Below are 15,067 nucleotides of genomic sequence, written 5' to 3'. Positions count from 1 at the left end.
GATCTCGCGTATCTTTGGTATATCTTTAACTCAATAGTTCGAAATTACAACTTTAAACTCGTCAAATTTGAACTCTTCGATATACATATTACATTGCGTGAATATTATACAACACGTACATATGTACCATGAAAGAGTGTATACATCATTCACGGTTCAATAACTAGATTACTAATGTTTCGTATTACAGCTGTTCATACTTTTTCGCTGGTAACTGAGAACGCCTCCACGTGGTTCAACGACGAACGAATATGGAGCCGTATTATACGTTCAAGGTAGGTTATACGGCATCGAGGTTATGTTTTCCACGTTGAAACATCATCAATTTGGCAATACAGTATTTTCTTGTTTTATTGCCAAAAGATTATTTATAAAAATACTACTAACAGCCAGAATATCTGTATCAATGTTAAATATCTCGTACGTAAAATCAAAAATATTAAGCTATGTAATTATGCAATTACAATGGAAACACCTTTTTTACACATAAACATGGCATTTTAACCTGTAGCAGCATCCCTATTTCGATCAAATTTTTTGTACAATATAATAATATCGTTTTTCATGATAGATTATTGATATAAACAATTACACTTTTATTTCAAGCTATAACCATTTTCTATTTTTTGACAATCTTTTAAATAACGAACCTCCATTTACTCTAGATATTATTATTTCTAAAATTTTATATCGGTAGATATCTATTAAATATACGAATATACGAATTCTATTAATTTCACTGTCGTTCATTTTTTGACTTTCATAATTTTAGTCGTATCACATTTGCCAATTACTTTGATCCTATTATTAACTTGACGACTATGAAATTGTGTTTCATTGTCTCTCTTTTTCTCGTTTCTCCGTTATAAATTGTTTTCATCGAATTTTCCATTTGATCATGATTACGAAACAATCGATTACAAAACAGGTAAAAAGCAATGCGTTTGACTTCATCCCAAATGGATAATGGATACAAATATCGATATCGATCATTAAGAATTAGTCAATTCACGCCTAATGTCATCCGATGCGTAAGATATGGAAATATTATGTACTTTCAAAATGAACACACAATAAATAATTTTTTTCTGTACAGAATGCATGCTTTTTCTTATACGATGCTAATTTTCGTTTGACAGTTTTGTACAGCAAGAATAAAAAGATAAGCTGTCCTATGTGCAATGAAAAGAGATCTTTCTTTTACTGTACAGCATTGTAATTATTATTAATTATATGGTGAAAGGAGAAAATATATCAAAGATGGAAACTCTCGAGCAATGCAATAATGCTAATGATGATAATAGCGATGGTGGTAGTAATGACGAAAACGATGACAGTGATGATGATCATGATGACATTGACGATGACGATGATGATGACGATAATGATGATGATGACGACGATGATGACGATGATGGTGATGATGACGATGATGATGATGATAATGATAATGACAATGATAAATGCAATGACGATGATGAAGAACAGGCGGATGAGGACGTTGATGCTGTAGATGATGATAATAATAATAACAATAATGATAACAATAATAGTAATAATAGTAATGCTCGTTAATTACACATCAGTTACAACAATTACACTCACATTCTTCTGATTAAGATGCAAATTCGCAATCTTTGTCAGAGTTCAAAAGAATAGCAGCAATCATCTTTTTCGTTACAGTTTTCGATAGTACTGCTTGGAAAGCGATTTGTCAAGAATGAGCCATGCTAATGTAGGAATGAAGGTGTACGCAAGTAATTTATCAGACATACGACAGAGAAAATCAGAAAAGAAATTTCGCGTAAACAGAATGGTGGGACTAGATAGTGATGAATCACTTCGATCGAATATTTCCGATATTACCATGGAAGTGGAAATTAAAACTGATGAAGAAACGGAAAGCGATGGAGAACATACACAGCGACTTATACCATCGCCAATTGATCATCAATGTATTAACGATGATGCGAAAAAATCAGTTACACGAGACACCCAATTTAGGCAATTCAGAGATGAGAATGTTTGGTCTATATCTATACAAATGTTTGTGCCTTTTCTGTTAGCTGGTTTCGGTATGGTGGCTGCCAGTATGTTACTGGATGTTGTGCAGGTACGTACGAGTACCGAATTTGATAGGAGCGCAATATAAAAACATTGAGAAAATGTTTAAATGCACACGTCGGTTGATTTCCTTCTTCCCTGTAGCATTGGCCTGTATATCAAACAGTATCCGAAGTATATATATTGGTGCCAGCATTGCTTGGCTTGAAAGGAAACTTGGAAATGACATTAGCTTCACGATTTTCAACTCATGCAAATCTTGGACACATGGATACAAAGAAACAGCAATGGACTTTGATCGTTGGAAATCTTGCTTTAATACAATGTCAAGCAACCGTAGTAGGCTTATTGGCTTCTTTAGCTGCTATCATACTTGGTTGGATTCCAGAAGCACAGTTTGATATTTACCACGCGCTTTTGTTATGCGCCAGTGCCTTAGTTACTGCATCCATAGCAAGCTTTTTGTTGAGCTTGGTGATGGTCGCAGTTATATTATTATCCAAGCAGATAAACATCGATCCAGATAATATAGCTACACCAATTGCAGCTTCCCTTGGTGATTTAACCACTTTGATGCTTCTTTCAGGAATAGCATCTCTTCTATTCAAAGCAACAGGTAAATATGTATATTTGTATACATGTATATGTAAACACAAAAGTGTATACATTTGTTTAAAAGTAGAATAGCTTTCCACTAACCAAACATTTGCAACATTATTTCAGAATATGCACAATGGATAGCACCCGTGTTAATAATATTTCATGTCATTGTTACACCACTTTGGTATTATATCGCAGCTAAAAATCCATTTACCAAGGAAATATTAGATTACGGCTGGGCACCTGTGATATGTGCAATGTTAATTAGCAGGTATTTACATATTCTTCATTTTGGAAATGCGTGCAATTTTAAATCAATATTGGTCGCTTAACAGCAATGTTTCTATTAATTTTAGTATGGGTGGTTTGATACTAGATTATACGGTATCCAATTACAAAGGTATAGCAGTATTTCAATTAGTAATAAACGGCGTTGGTGGTAATCTAGCTGCTGTTCAGGCTAGTAGAATATCGACGTCTTTGCATAAGGATTGCCGATTTAATAATCAAGAGAAACCCGTCGTTCGTTTCAATCCGTTCTACGTTTTCTGTACCAAAGGTACGTCAATTATAACTAAACTTAAGATGTCTTCCATATGGTACAATGGGAATGTATTACAGGCGGACACGCAAGGACTGCTAGAGTTCTGTTAACAATGGTAATACCTGGTCATTTGATATTTAGCTATACCATTAGTTACCTCCAAGCTGGTCATACTTCCTTTACACCTATATTTCTCATTGTTTATCTAACTGCTGCTTTAGTACAGGTATACAGCCAATTTTTTATCAGCGTTTATATTATATAATCAATAAAAAAACTCATTGAACAATTAGATCATTGCATTCGTATTTTCGTTTGAACGTTAGGTAGTATTATTGTTATACATCACACAATTGATGGTTGTATGGATGTGGATACGAGGAATGGACCCAGATAGTTCTGCAATACCATATCTAACTGCAGCAGGTGATTTGATAGGAACAGCACTACTAGGAATCGCGTTTCACCTACTATATGCCATTGGAGATGGAGATTCTGATGTTGGAGACTGATTGGATTTTATATTCACAGCTCGCGTGAAATACCGAATGTATATAGAAAAGAGAACATTGATGATTTTGTGTGATGTTTAATTGAGTTTGAAATACTTCATGCGATTCCTATCTTTATATATTGTATTCTGTAACAAGCCATATTATTATTTCTTTTATTTTTTGTTTTCTTTATTATTTTCTTATAGCTTATTTTCTTCTTTGCCATTTTTCGTTGCACAGTACTTTTTCTCGATTTTGATGCAAATGTAAAAAGTAATGAATGTTATGGGCGGAGGAAAATTATCTGATCTTGGAGCAAATCTTGGGATTGTTTCAAAATCAGTCATCTCATAGGCAATACGTTCGTGAAGTTTACACGATATGTGATCGAATTGTTCGATTCTTAAAAATCAATATTTACGTATTTTTACATGTATGTTATTAATGTATAAAGATACATACTTATCGTTTGTATTTCTCTATACCATCATGCAGACACGTATGTACAAACGTTAATAACATTTGACGAACACAGCGTTCATTTCAATTGCCATTTTTAAAGTGAGCACGTCCAGCATATCGTATATAACGTAACATGCTCAACTATTTTGTACCAAATATTGTACTTACTAGTCGAAATAAATTCGACTAAAATATATACGTCGTTGTACCTTTACTATTTCTCATCAATTTCCAGGTTTCCTCCTGTTCTATTTTTATTACGTACGGTATTATAATTGCTTCTAAAATTAAAGCATGTAATCCAGAATCAGAATGAACGTTAAAGGGGGAATGGATTAAGAGGAAACGTAGAAGGAAAAAAAAAGCGAGGTAAAGTAGAAGAGAAGTATGAGTAGATAGAAGCTTCGCGATAAGATATACACGGGGGTAAGAACGCTATAAGTGCAGCCGCAGATAGGCCAAATTGTAATATGGTTCGAGTTAAGCGCAATTCTACTTGGACCGTAACAGTGATGTCTTTCTTTCGTACGATATTGTACGATCGAGTTACGAATAGGGCTTAAAGGTTTGTAAGCGTAATCGCATAAGCGAGGCAGCATCTGAGCGTGTGCGTTCAACGAATATACATCATGATGCGTGCACGTGCACATCAACATTAGTCAACGATTCGCACACGCACAACGTACAAACGAAACGACCAAGCTGTGGTTGAGAAGCACATCAGCCTGTCTCCGTCAATGAAATAGTTAGATCTGTCAGTGCCAACTATCGCCTCGTTCTCGGCGGAGCCTTTTAGATTTTATCTATCGCGTTGCTTGATTAAGTCGTTTTCTAAAACTGTTCTCGTACTGACCTCCCTACATCCGCCGCGGTAGCTTCTAGTTCTCAAGAAGAAAGGGAGAGAGTGTCGCGAACCTTGAGTCGATTGTTATCGGTCGAATATCCGTTTCTATATTTCTTTTGGATCTCTTTCTCTACTAAATACGTAATAACGAAAGGGCAACGGAAGAAATAAAAATCCGCTCAGTCGATTATACTTTTGTCTCGGATCCGTGTTATTCTTTTTCGTTTGCATTTTATCGTCCCCTATTCGTACGTTGTAGATACATACGTCTTTCGTACTCTGTCCTTCATTCTTCGTTTACTCATCGTCAACTACGAAAAAGAAAGAAAGAAAGAAAGAAGACAAAATAAAATACAGAACGAAAGTAACTATCAAAGTAGAAAATTATATATCAGTCATTGATTTTCATAACACGTTAAGTTTTAATTGGAATAGAAAGAAAAAAGCAATTTGACGGTGTGTGAAGATTGTAAAACACGTTTTAACGTGAATCTTTGTTTCGTGATCTATTTTCTTCTTACGTATTTCCTTGCTGTTTACTACCGTTCCGTCTCGCGATACAACCGTGTGTAAGTATAATTACGACACAACTACTATACCCCCTTTGTCATGAGATACGAGGGCACTATAGGGACGAAGGAACGAAATTCTTGGCCTTCCATGATAAACGAAAGAGATGCGATTGAATGCACGCTTCACGGGTCACGGGAACCAAGTATCAAAACGTATGTTAAGTTATTGCTCCTCATGGTCGAACTTAAACACGTGGAGTAATTTATCAATTTGTGAATATGTTACGGAAGTGCTTCGTACTCGCGCGCCGTTAACGTTAAACGGCAATGTTTGCAAATCCCGATGCATGAATGTTGCAGGACATATTCGATTTCCGACCGCATACGATCATTTCATTTTTATAATTAAGATACTTCTGATTACCCGATGTCCTTCCGACTTTATAACATGATGAGACGAACAGCACTTTTTATTGACAATTTCTATTATTTCATTCATCTGCAGATATACTTCTACGATTAATATTACAACGTTGTGGTTAATGGATATTGATTTAACAAGTATATACTTACATTTGAAGAAATATGTCGTGTGGCTGTAGAACGATCGAAAATGATATATCGCACTTATAAGTACACGTGATATCATAACGTATCGCAATTACGATAATAGTAGTCACCCTCGTCGTTCTTCTCTCTTTTCCTTTTTCTGTACCTTCATTCTTTCCACTCTATTTTTCCATTGCATTACAAATTTACTCATTTGCATATTCGTGCCATAAATCGTAATTATTCTATCTTTGATTCTTATTAAAACTTTACTCGATACGTTTCAATCTCTTTTACGTTATTTGTATCAATTTGTTTCAAACTTTATCTATTGAAAGATATACCGACACTATTTTAATTATTTTTAATATCTATTAATTATTATATATCTAAGTGGGATACATAACGATGTCAAAATTCTACAATTTTTCCTTCGAAGATCGCACATTTTGTAGATGCAACGGTAATTTTATGCTTGCAGCAATTAGTTCTCTATACCACGTGTTTGAGATCAATTGCGACGTCAACATTGTTTGTATTCAAAACGTGTTTAAACCGAGTTACTGTATTAAAATCGAATGAACTCATCGACAGAAAAAAAAAAGTAGAATTCGCAGGCAAAATACGTAAGTCGATTTAATTAGTGAGTAAAGAAAGTACATCGGGTTAATAAAATACGGGAGACGTAGATTATCGTGGCACCACGACATAGTCGAGAGTTGAAACTCAATGTCATAGCAAATCGCTCGATTTATGGACGACTAATTGTAAGAGATCTTACATAACCAGTCTTTTAGGAAATAGATAAGAATACATAGTGCGATAAAGATATAATAATACGTACACATAGAGGATATCCAATTAAATAGTAAATAAACATTGTGATGATAGAACCTGACTTAAATCGTATAATACAGTCGTGGAAACTTACGTTGAAATGATAAACGCGGAATGAATAAGTTTCAATATAGGCGATCTAGTAATGTATACAGCGAACCGATTAATACCTAAAATTTAGAGCTTTCAAAGTGTGATAAATTAATATCGAGTTCGTGATTTTTACCGAGAAAAATTGTAAAATTCAGCGTTTCGTCAAACAAGACAAGCACCTACGTTCAATTCTAAATTCAAATAAATTCTGTCCCCGGTATAGACAATATCGTGATTAAACGTCTGTCGATTGATCGATTATATGATAGAAAATCGAATCTCGATAGGAGATTACATCTGAAACGGATTAAGGTATCGATTCTTTGCGCGAAGGTCGATCGAGCAAAATAACGCGATGGTAAAAGGGAGGAAGGTGGTGAGAGAGAAAGAAAGAGGCAAAGAGAGGGTTTAACCGATAAAAAAGTTTAAAAAAGTAACCTCGTCGAGCGAAAGAAATATAATTCTATAATCAACCACATATGCGAATGGATATTTTATTGCGTGAACGAACAATTAGAATAACAGATAAACGTTAAAATAGATAAAGAGTAAGGCAGAAAAGTAAGAGAGATATGCAAGCAAGCAGACGGATAGGAAGGCAGGCAGGTAGGCAGGCAGCTAGGCAGACAAGCAGGAAAGCAGAAAAGCAGACAGGTAGATAGGCGAGGAATAACAGACGGTAAGGTAGACGAACAATCAAGGTTTACATCGGCTGACGATCGATAAATTCGCGCTTGCTCCGTTTACCGTATGTTCCCGGTAAAAGTCCTAAGTGAGTTTAAAGGAGACAAACGTGATGCATGATCGAGATCAGTCGCGATGTAACCATAGCGTGAAACGGCCTCGCACCAGGCCACCAGCCTTACACCACCAGATGCGTGACGACGGTTGATTTTCTTTTTTATCAGAATCGATACAACAGTTTTGAGAACATTAAAAATCAGATTTTTCGAGTCTATGAATCTGGCCACGATTCGATACACCATCGAGGATTCCCTTACAGAGGTACAGGTATGGTCAAAGTATCGATGCACATGCAAGCATGATATTTATGTAACATCTTTCAAAAATTCATATTTCTTCCTTTGCCGAAACGTATTCGTTACGTAAACAGCAGGGACGCTAATCGATATCTTATAATCCGCAAACTACACTTTAAAGTTGTTCTACCTTCTCTCTCTTTCTTTTTCTTCTTTCTCTTTTGACACCTTTTTCAAGCCAGAAAACAAACGTTTGATATCTTTGTCGTAATTTTTATCCGAAGAAACTACGTTCGAATAAAAATTGCGATCGTCGATTATAGAAGTATTTTACGATTTTAAATAACCATAATATTCGACTTTTTTTCACGAAAAATTATAATATACTTAACTATTAGAATCGTTTTAAAGACGATCATATTCTTACGTGATATAACACGAACGAAATGTAGGTTGATTCGATAGAACGAAGTTTAATTTTTTCTTTTTTTTATAAAGTGACTTGTGACAAAGATAAATGAAACGATGAAAAATTATGAGAGATGCAGATTAGTGAAAATGGATAGAAAAGAGAAAACAGTGATATCGAAAGTAACGAGTGGCAATAGACAACGTGTCGAATATAATGAATGCACCGATCGAATCATCGATAGTTTGGTACGAGCAAAAGAACAGTTTGCAGAATTCGTAACACCAAATCTGACTTGCTTACGACGCTAAAAGCCGATGTGTTTTAATTTTCGACGTGCCTTACAGTGGTTCCGAGCGAATCAGACTAGAGATATCGTCCCTCGCTGGTTACGTAATTTGCTCGATTCTTGTCCTGAAATACAACTACAACGAGCGAACATTTAGACAAGCGTTATCATTCTGAAAGGAGAATGGCTATATATCCGTGGCAGCGAGTCACACGGGGTCCTCAGTAGAAGATGATAGAGGACCAGGTGCATCAACATCCGGTACGACTACCTCCCGACAAACACGCCCATATCGATGTTACAGGAGCCAAAATTGAAAAGTACGTTCAACGATTAACATTATTTCATTTTCAATCTTAAATCTGATACGCAGCTAGTGCATCCTCGAAGCGTACACGATAATAAATAAATTACTGACTAGTTGACAACCATGATCTTGAACGAGATATCGCTGATGGAATTAAGACGTACGTTTTGTCATATCTGTGACTCGATTACATTTCTTGATTGGAATTCGGTTTACACATTCGTAAAAATACCTGTTTATCTACCGTCGGATATAGATACATGTATATACTACAAACGTTTACACATGTATATTATGAATATATACATTTTATATTAACTTTCTGTTGACAGTGATCAATGTAAGGAACCTTTGCTTTCCGAGAAGCAAACTACCCACAGGGTAACGCCAGTTCGTGCTCGTTCGCGCACTATCTCAGAATCAACAGTCGGAAACACGATCATGGGCACAACTTCTGCCACAGGCACGAGTATGGTTGCGGTGACGGCTATGGGAACGGGCACGAATGCGAATGCATGGATGGACACCGTTGTCGGGGTGAATACTACCACCGATCCTACCGACAAATCCATCGAGGAAGATTGCGTCGAGGTACCCATATTCGACGAGGGAACCACCGATGGCGGCCGCCTCCCCGACGTCGTCGCTGAGAGTAAAATCTACGGCGTAAACGGGGATGAACCCCTCGAATCGTACCTAGCGATCACTATTCAAGTTTTTATACCGTTTCTTATTGCCGGTCTTGGCATGGTTGGAGCTGGATTAGTCCTAGATTTGGTTCAAGTATGAAAACATTTTTTCCCTCATCTTCCTCTATCTCTTCCATCAAAATCGGATTAATACCATACAGCTTCCGATCTAACATCCTCTTTATACGTCTCTGCTTTCCACAGCATTGGGTCGTGTTTGAGAAAGTGAGCGAACTTATCATTCTGGTACCAGCACTGTTGGGTTTGAAAGGAAATTTGGAAATGACTCTCGCATCTCGTCTTTCGACTCAAGCAAATCTCGGACACATGGACGCGCCGAAAGAACAGTGGCACATGATCGTCGGAAATCTCGTCTTGATTCAAGTGAGTCGGATTCACATTCTATTTTTAATCTTTCCTTGTTTTTTATCCGCAAATATTGTCTCAAGTGCACTCTCCCTTTCTCTTTATCTCTATTCTCTCTTCCACTTACCTATCGCTTTTTGCGATCGTTCCACATCATTGTCGATTTTTCTATTCGCGTCGTCTGTTACTTTATTGCATCTTGTCGTCTTCTTTATCTCGTTTTTTTTTTCGTACTCGTTAATTCCACGACTTTTTCCACAAACTCTAGCAATTGTCAACACATCTTACGATATATTGGCCACAAAAATTATCCCATGTCAGATACCTGAACTGACAAGACGTGCGACTCGCAGGTGCCTTATCATTGGCGCCACAATTCTATTTGATTATACGTTCAACGCGTCAACGGTAAACGACCTTCAAGTGTAAACGTCACGTTACTTGCGCTTTTCCACCAGATCGTACGATCATTTACCGCAAAATGCATACGTTTTAATTTGCAATATTCATTTTTTATTAATCTATTAACCAGGACATCCCTTATCTTCGGAACACTCGCAGTTCGCTGGAAGAACATTAAAAATATCTACGCTGTACAGTTCTCTAATCATTTATCGGACTTATCTTGATACTTTGAAACGTTGCTATGTTTGTAAAAGTCACGGTATATCCTTTGAATATTTAATCGAAAAATCATGCAGAAAATGGATAAGATGCGCGCAATACATCTCTATTTGAAGACCACAAGGGAAGAATATGACAAGTTACGTTTTTATAGCGGATTCGTTTCCAAATTCGCTTTCGTTTTCGAACTAAATACATTTTAAGACATTTTAAGAATATTTATTGATTTTCTGTAAAATTTCAAGACTCATCAACTATTTTGATGCTGCCAGATTTGCTAGATTCCCCTTTTCAAGCGACATCAAGCTCAGAAAGTTGATAAAAATGGATTCATCTTGTTCTTCCCGTGTAATTTTCACTTTTATTTGTCTCCGTTCCACTGGTCAACAGTTTTTCAGTAATGTATCTTATACAGCCGTTATTTCTGCCATTTGGCGTGATATTTGTGTAAAGAAGATCAGTTCGTGTTGGCAGTGCCAGGCGATAGTGGTTGGATTTCTGGGCTCTGTGGTGGCGATCGTAATGGGAGCATTCCGAAACGGTACCATCTCGTTGGATCATGCATACCTATTATGTGCAAGCAGCCTAGTTACCGCCTCTCTGGCATCCTTCGTCCTTGGATTGATCACCGCAGGTGTGATTGTTTTTTCCCGTCATTGTCACATAAATCCGGACAACGTCGCGACACCGATCGCCGCCAGTCTCGGTGACATCACTTCCTTAGCCCTGCTCTCTTGGATATCCACGATTCTCTACGAATCGATAAATAAACAAGATTGGGTCGCGCCTCTGGTGATCGCTTGTTACATCCTTGTCACGCCGCTCTGGGTATGGATCGCCAAGAGAAACAAGTACACCAACGATGTCCTTTACTTCGGATGGACTCCTGTAATGATCGCTATGTTGATCAGCAGGTGAGTACCGATATTCCGTTTCGTTAAAATTATTGCGAGTGCCAAGAACGACTCAGGAAAGTAAACAGAAAAAGAAGGCACGAACTAACTATTAAAGTGAACACGAACGACCGCTGTTGTTGACCAAGCAGTTGCGGTGGTCTAATACTCGAATTCATGGTGTCGCGATTCGAAAACCTGACCGTTTTCCAACCGGTGATCAACGGTGTCGGTGGAAATTTGGTAGCTGTGCAAGCAAGCAGGATATCGACGGCCCTTCATAAGCAAGCCGAACTGGGAACGCTTCTAATTCCACCGGGTCACACACATCCTGTTATCTTCATTACACCTATCGCTAACTTTTTTGGCAAAGGTAATTAAGCCATATTAACGAAACTCACGAGTCGAGACTTACACCGACGACCACGAGTATCAAGATGCTTGTCGATATTTAGTACAAATTGATTGCCATTTACTGCTTTTATTTTCTTGTTATTATATTATGAATCTGTTATTTCATTGTCATCGTATGGCAAATCGGAAACCATGGTGATGCGAATCAAGATGTTGGGAATTTGCAATTAGTTATTTATTCCAAATCGTACAAGAATCGTTCCTTTAGTTTCATAATTAATTAAGTTATACCCTTGATACGTTTCCGTGATTTGGAAAAGTACAAGGAATTTCTTGTAACAGTATTTTAAGAAAAATACCAACCTTTAATAAAATAGTAAAGCGAAACATGGTAAAATTTCCCAGTAAACGTAACGCATGGTTTTGTCCTAATGCTCATTGTCGACGGTGTATATGCATCTGTCTCCACTTAATATCAACCTAAAGTTGAATTAATTACTTTCTCTTCCTTTGATTCTCAGGTATGCACGCGAGAACAACAAGAGTCCTAATGGCAATGGTTATACCAGGTCACATCATCTTCATTTACCTGATCAATTATATGAAGGACGGCAACACCTCGTTAACGCCACTCTTCGTTTTTGTTTACTTGTGTGCCTCTACGCTGCAGGTTGCTGCTCTCCTGTACATTGCTTACATAATGATACATTGGATGTGGAAGCGAAAAATCGATCCCGATAATTCAGCAATTCCATACTTGACGGCAATGGGGGACCTATTAGGCATCAGTTTATTGGCAATCGCTTTCCAATTCCTGTATCTCGTTGGAGATCAGGATTCTGATCAGACGATCGCTCCATAAAAATTGCATTCTAAATAGATCGCAAAGATTTCTTCGATTATTTCCTTTGAGGCGACGATAGTTATCGATGCGTCGTACAAAATATCCTCTCTCGAAAAATCATTGACATCGTCTTCGTCACCGGCATCACCATCGTCGTCGTCGTCGTCGTCGCTGTTATCTTCATTATCATCATCAACGTTATCATCATCGTCATCGTCATCGTCATCGTCATAGTCGCCGTCGCCGTCGCTATCGTCGTCGTCGTCGTCGTCGTCGTCGTCGTCGCCATAGTTTCCGTGGTTATTATCGTCGTTACATATTCTATGTATTTTTCCTTGTATAAGGAAAATTACAAGTTAGTTACTCGCTTTGTTAGTACGCCATGTGGAAAGGTAATACTTTTTTTGCACGAAAGAAAGCAATACATCGAAAAAATGTATATGTAACTGAATGAAGGCCAATGCCTAATAAGGCTGTGCTTTTGCGGAGGTACATATATTGTATAGTAATATAGAGCATACCTTGTTGCCCGAAATATTTTCGTTTGAATTAAACCGAATTCTCATGCAGTTGACTCGATTCAACTTAGTTCGATTCGGTTTGATTCACTACTTAGTCCCGTACCACAATGATTCCGTGATATTATTTTCCTTATTCATCTAGTCGTGAAGAAATTAAGTTTATCATAATTGGACTATGTATGTACACGAGGTCTTATGATAATCTTTAGCTATAAATAATTTTAGACCGATGGGCAATCCGCGTTTTCGCGAAGATTGTGATCAGAGATAAGTAAAGGAAGGAAAAGGCATCCCAGAATCCGGATATGAAACAGTTTAAGAAAAAAGAATATACGAGATATTATTTCAGCTTGGATACTACACTGAATTTTGTTTTTAGTTGATCAGTCGTTAAGTCGCATATGTTACAAACTGAATGAAATCCGCATACCTAATACTTGTAACATCGATACAATGTGTACGTGTCTTCAAATAGTTGCCTTCGTATACGATGGGAATTAAGTAGGTAATTTAAATATCGAGTAATGTCCACACGAACTATTTTTGAACGCTTTGAATAACTTGTTAACGAAGTTAAGGGGGCGGGACACTGAGCGACCCTCCTTGTAATAACTATTAGCGCATTCTCGATCACTCAATAAAATCAGTCGCAGTGCGGCATTGTAGAAGTTCATATTTCGCTATGATAGTTACACATCTGCTATAGTCCATAATTTCGCGAGTCTTCCACCGAAGCTAGACGATTATCGACACCGCAAAATGTATTTTCACTATGTACACAGATTATATTGAATATGTACCTCGAAACGAGTCAGGTTTCGTCATAGGAGGTTTCCTTAGGAGTGTCGCCGATAGATACACGCGCATGTTGAAATGCAAACGATACAAACATATACTTTGTCTCTTTTTTGTCTTAACACGCGTACACGAGCGTAGCATATGCCTAAAATTTGAAAAACATTGTAAAAACCAGTAGGAAAACCACACCAAAGATTAGGCTATAAATATATCTTGACAATAATGTTTGTTTCAAGGAGGCAGATAGACTATTTTTTACCCAACACGAACAAAAGGTGTAAAGTAAAACTCTTCCTTTTACAAATATAGATACAGATTTCACGAGAACGATAAACGTTTCGTTCTAGGAAAACTCGGAGGAAGATACTTCATTGCTTAACCAGTATCTTTTAAGTGAATTTAATTTTTTCCCTAAACAGATGTATATATTTACATACGTGCCAACAATAATGATACGAATAATGAAATATTTTCCTTCGAGTCTCTCCTAACACTCGAACGAAAAGAAAACAAAATTTGAACAGAGGAAAAGCGAGGAAGAGAAAGAGAGAAGAGAGAGGCAAAACTAAATTTGGACACACGTAAATTTCAAGAGGATGAAAAATTGAGGATGATAATTATTTTTTAATACGGTGCTACTAAAAAGAAAGTAGGTTTACGACGGCAAAACGCATGCGAGCTGCTACGAACTATAGACGTAAATGGCGAAACGAGCTCGCTTATTCACGTCATGGTACCTGTTCTTCGTCAAAGTATACGCATTCTAAAATGTCATAGTTCGATCGAACAAGTCAAGTAAGAGGAGCGTTAACCATTTTTTAATGGTGAGATTAAAACCGAGATGCCATGCTGGTACAAAGCGATTGAACGCACATTTGAATGAAACATTGATAGTAGTTTTATATAATAAAATTAAATGAAAAAAAACAATCTAATGTGCTTCTTTACATTATCGTTTAAATTATTTTTTTACCTATCCTAATCTTTCTATTCT

At 37.0% G+C, this 15,067-nt stretch overlaps 2 protein-coding genes across 25 annotated transcripts; both read left to right on the top strand.

The window, feature by feature from the left end:
• The first annotated feature begins 74 nt into the window (after nt 1-74).
• On the top strand, nt 75-4,360 carry LOC126918759 (solute carrier family 41 member 1-like). 4 transcript variants are annotated; one of them, XM_050727140.1, is made up of 7 exons: nt 75-275; nt 1,684-2,113; nt 2,209-2,680; nt 2,788-2,935; nt 3,021-3,223; nt 3,286-3,434; nt 3,535-4,360. In XM_050727140.1, exons 2-7 carry the CDS (start codon nt 1,721-1,723, stop codon nt 3,718-3,720), a joined length of 1,551 nt encoding a protein of 516 aa, XP_050583097.1. In that variant the 5' UTR covers nt 75-275; nt 1,684-1,720; the 3' UTR covers nt 3,721-4,360. The 4 variants fall into 4 exon arrangements, with proteins under 4 accessions (XP_050583097.1, XP_050583098.1, XP_050583096.1 ...); XM_050727141.1 differs by lacking the exon at nt 75-275 and adding an exon at nt 276-420; XM_050727139.1 differs by lacking the exon at nt 75-275 and adding an exon at nt 1,416-1,552.
• Nucleotides 4,361-4,924: 564 nt separating this feature from the next.
• Nucleotides 4,925-15,020, top strand: LOC126918750 (solute carrier family 41 member 1-like). 21 transcript variants are annotated; one of them, XM_050727105.1, is made up of 9 exons: nt 4,925-5,098; nt 5,268-5,577; nt 7,908-8,010; nt 8,857-8,997; nt 9,317-9,767; nt 9,878-10,057; nt 11,138-11,577; nt 11,709-11,929; nt 12,432-15,020. In XM_050727105.1, the coding sequence occupies exons 4-9, from the start codon at nt 8,909-8,911 to the stop codon at nt 12,770-12,772; spliced, it is 1,722 nt and encodes a 573-aa protein (XP_050583062.1). In that variant the 5' UTR covers nt 4,925-5,098; nt 5,268-5,577; nt 7,908-8,010; nt 8,857-8,908; the 3' UTR covers nt 12,773-15,020. The 21 variants fall into 21 exon arrangements, with proteins under 21 accessions (XP_050583062.1, XP_050583061.1, XP_050583075.1 ...); XM_050727104.1 differs by adding an exon at nt 8,478-8,636 and having other exon boundaries at nt 4,925-5,577; nt 8,736-8,997; XM_050727118.1 differs by having other exon boundaries at nt 4,925-5,372; nt 8,860-8,997.
• The last annotated feature ends 47 nt before the right edge of the window (nt 15,021-15,067 follow it).

This window comes from Bombus affinis, chromosome 7 (assembly GCF_024516045.1).
Source record: "Bombus affinis isolate iyBomAffi1 chromosome 7, iyBomAffi1.2, whole genome shotgun sequence".
NCBI lineage: Eukaryota > Metazoa > Arthropoda > Insecta > Hymenoptera > Apidae > Bombus > Bombus affinis.
The sequence above is the reverse complement of the archived record's forward strand: the minus strand, read 5'-3'. Positions and strand labels throughout refer to the sequence as shown.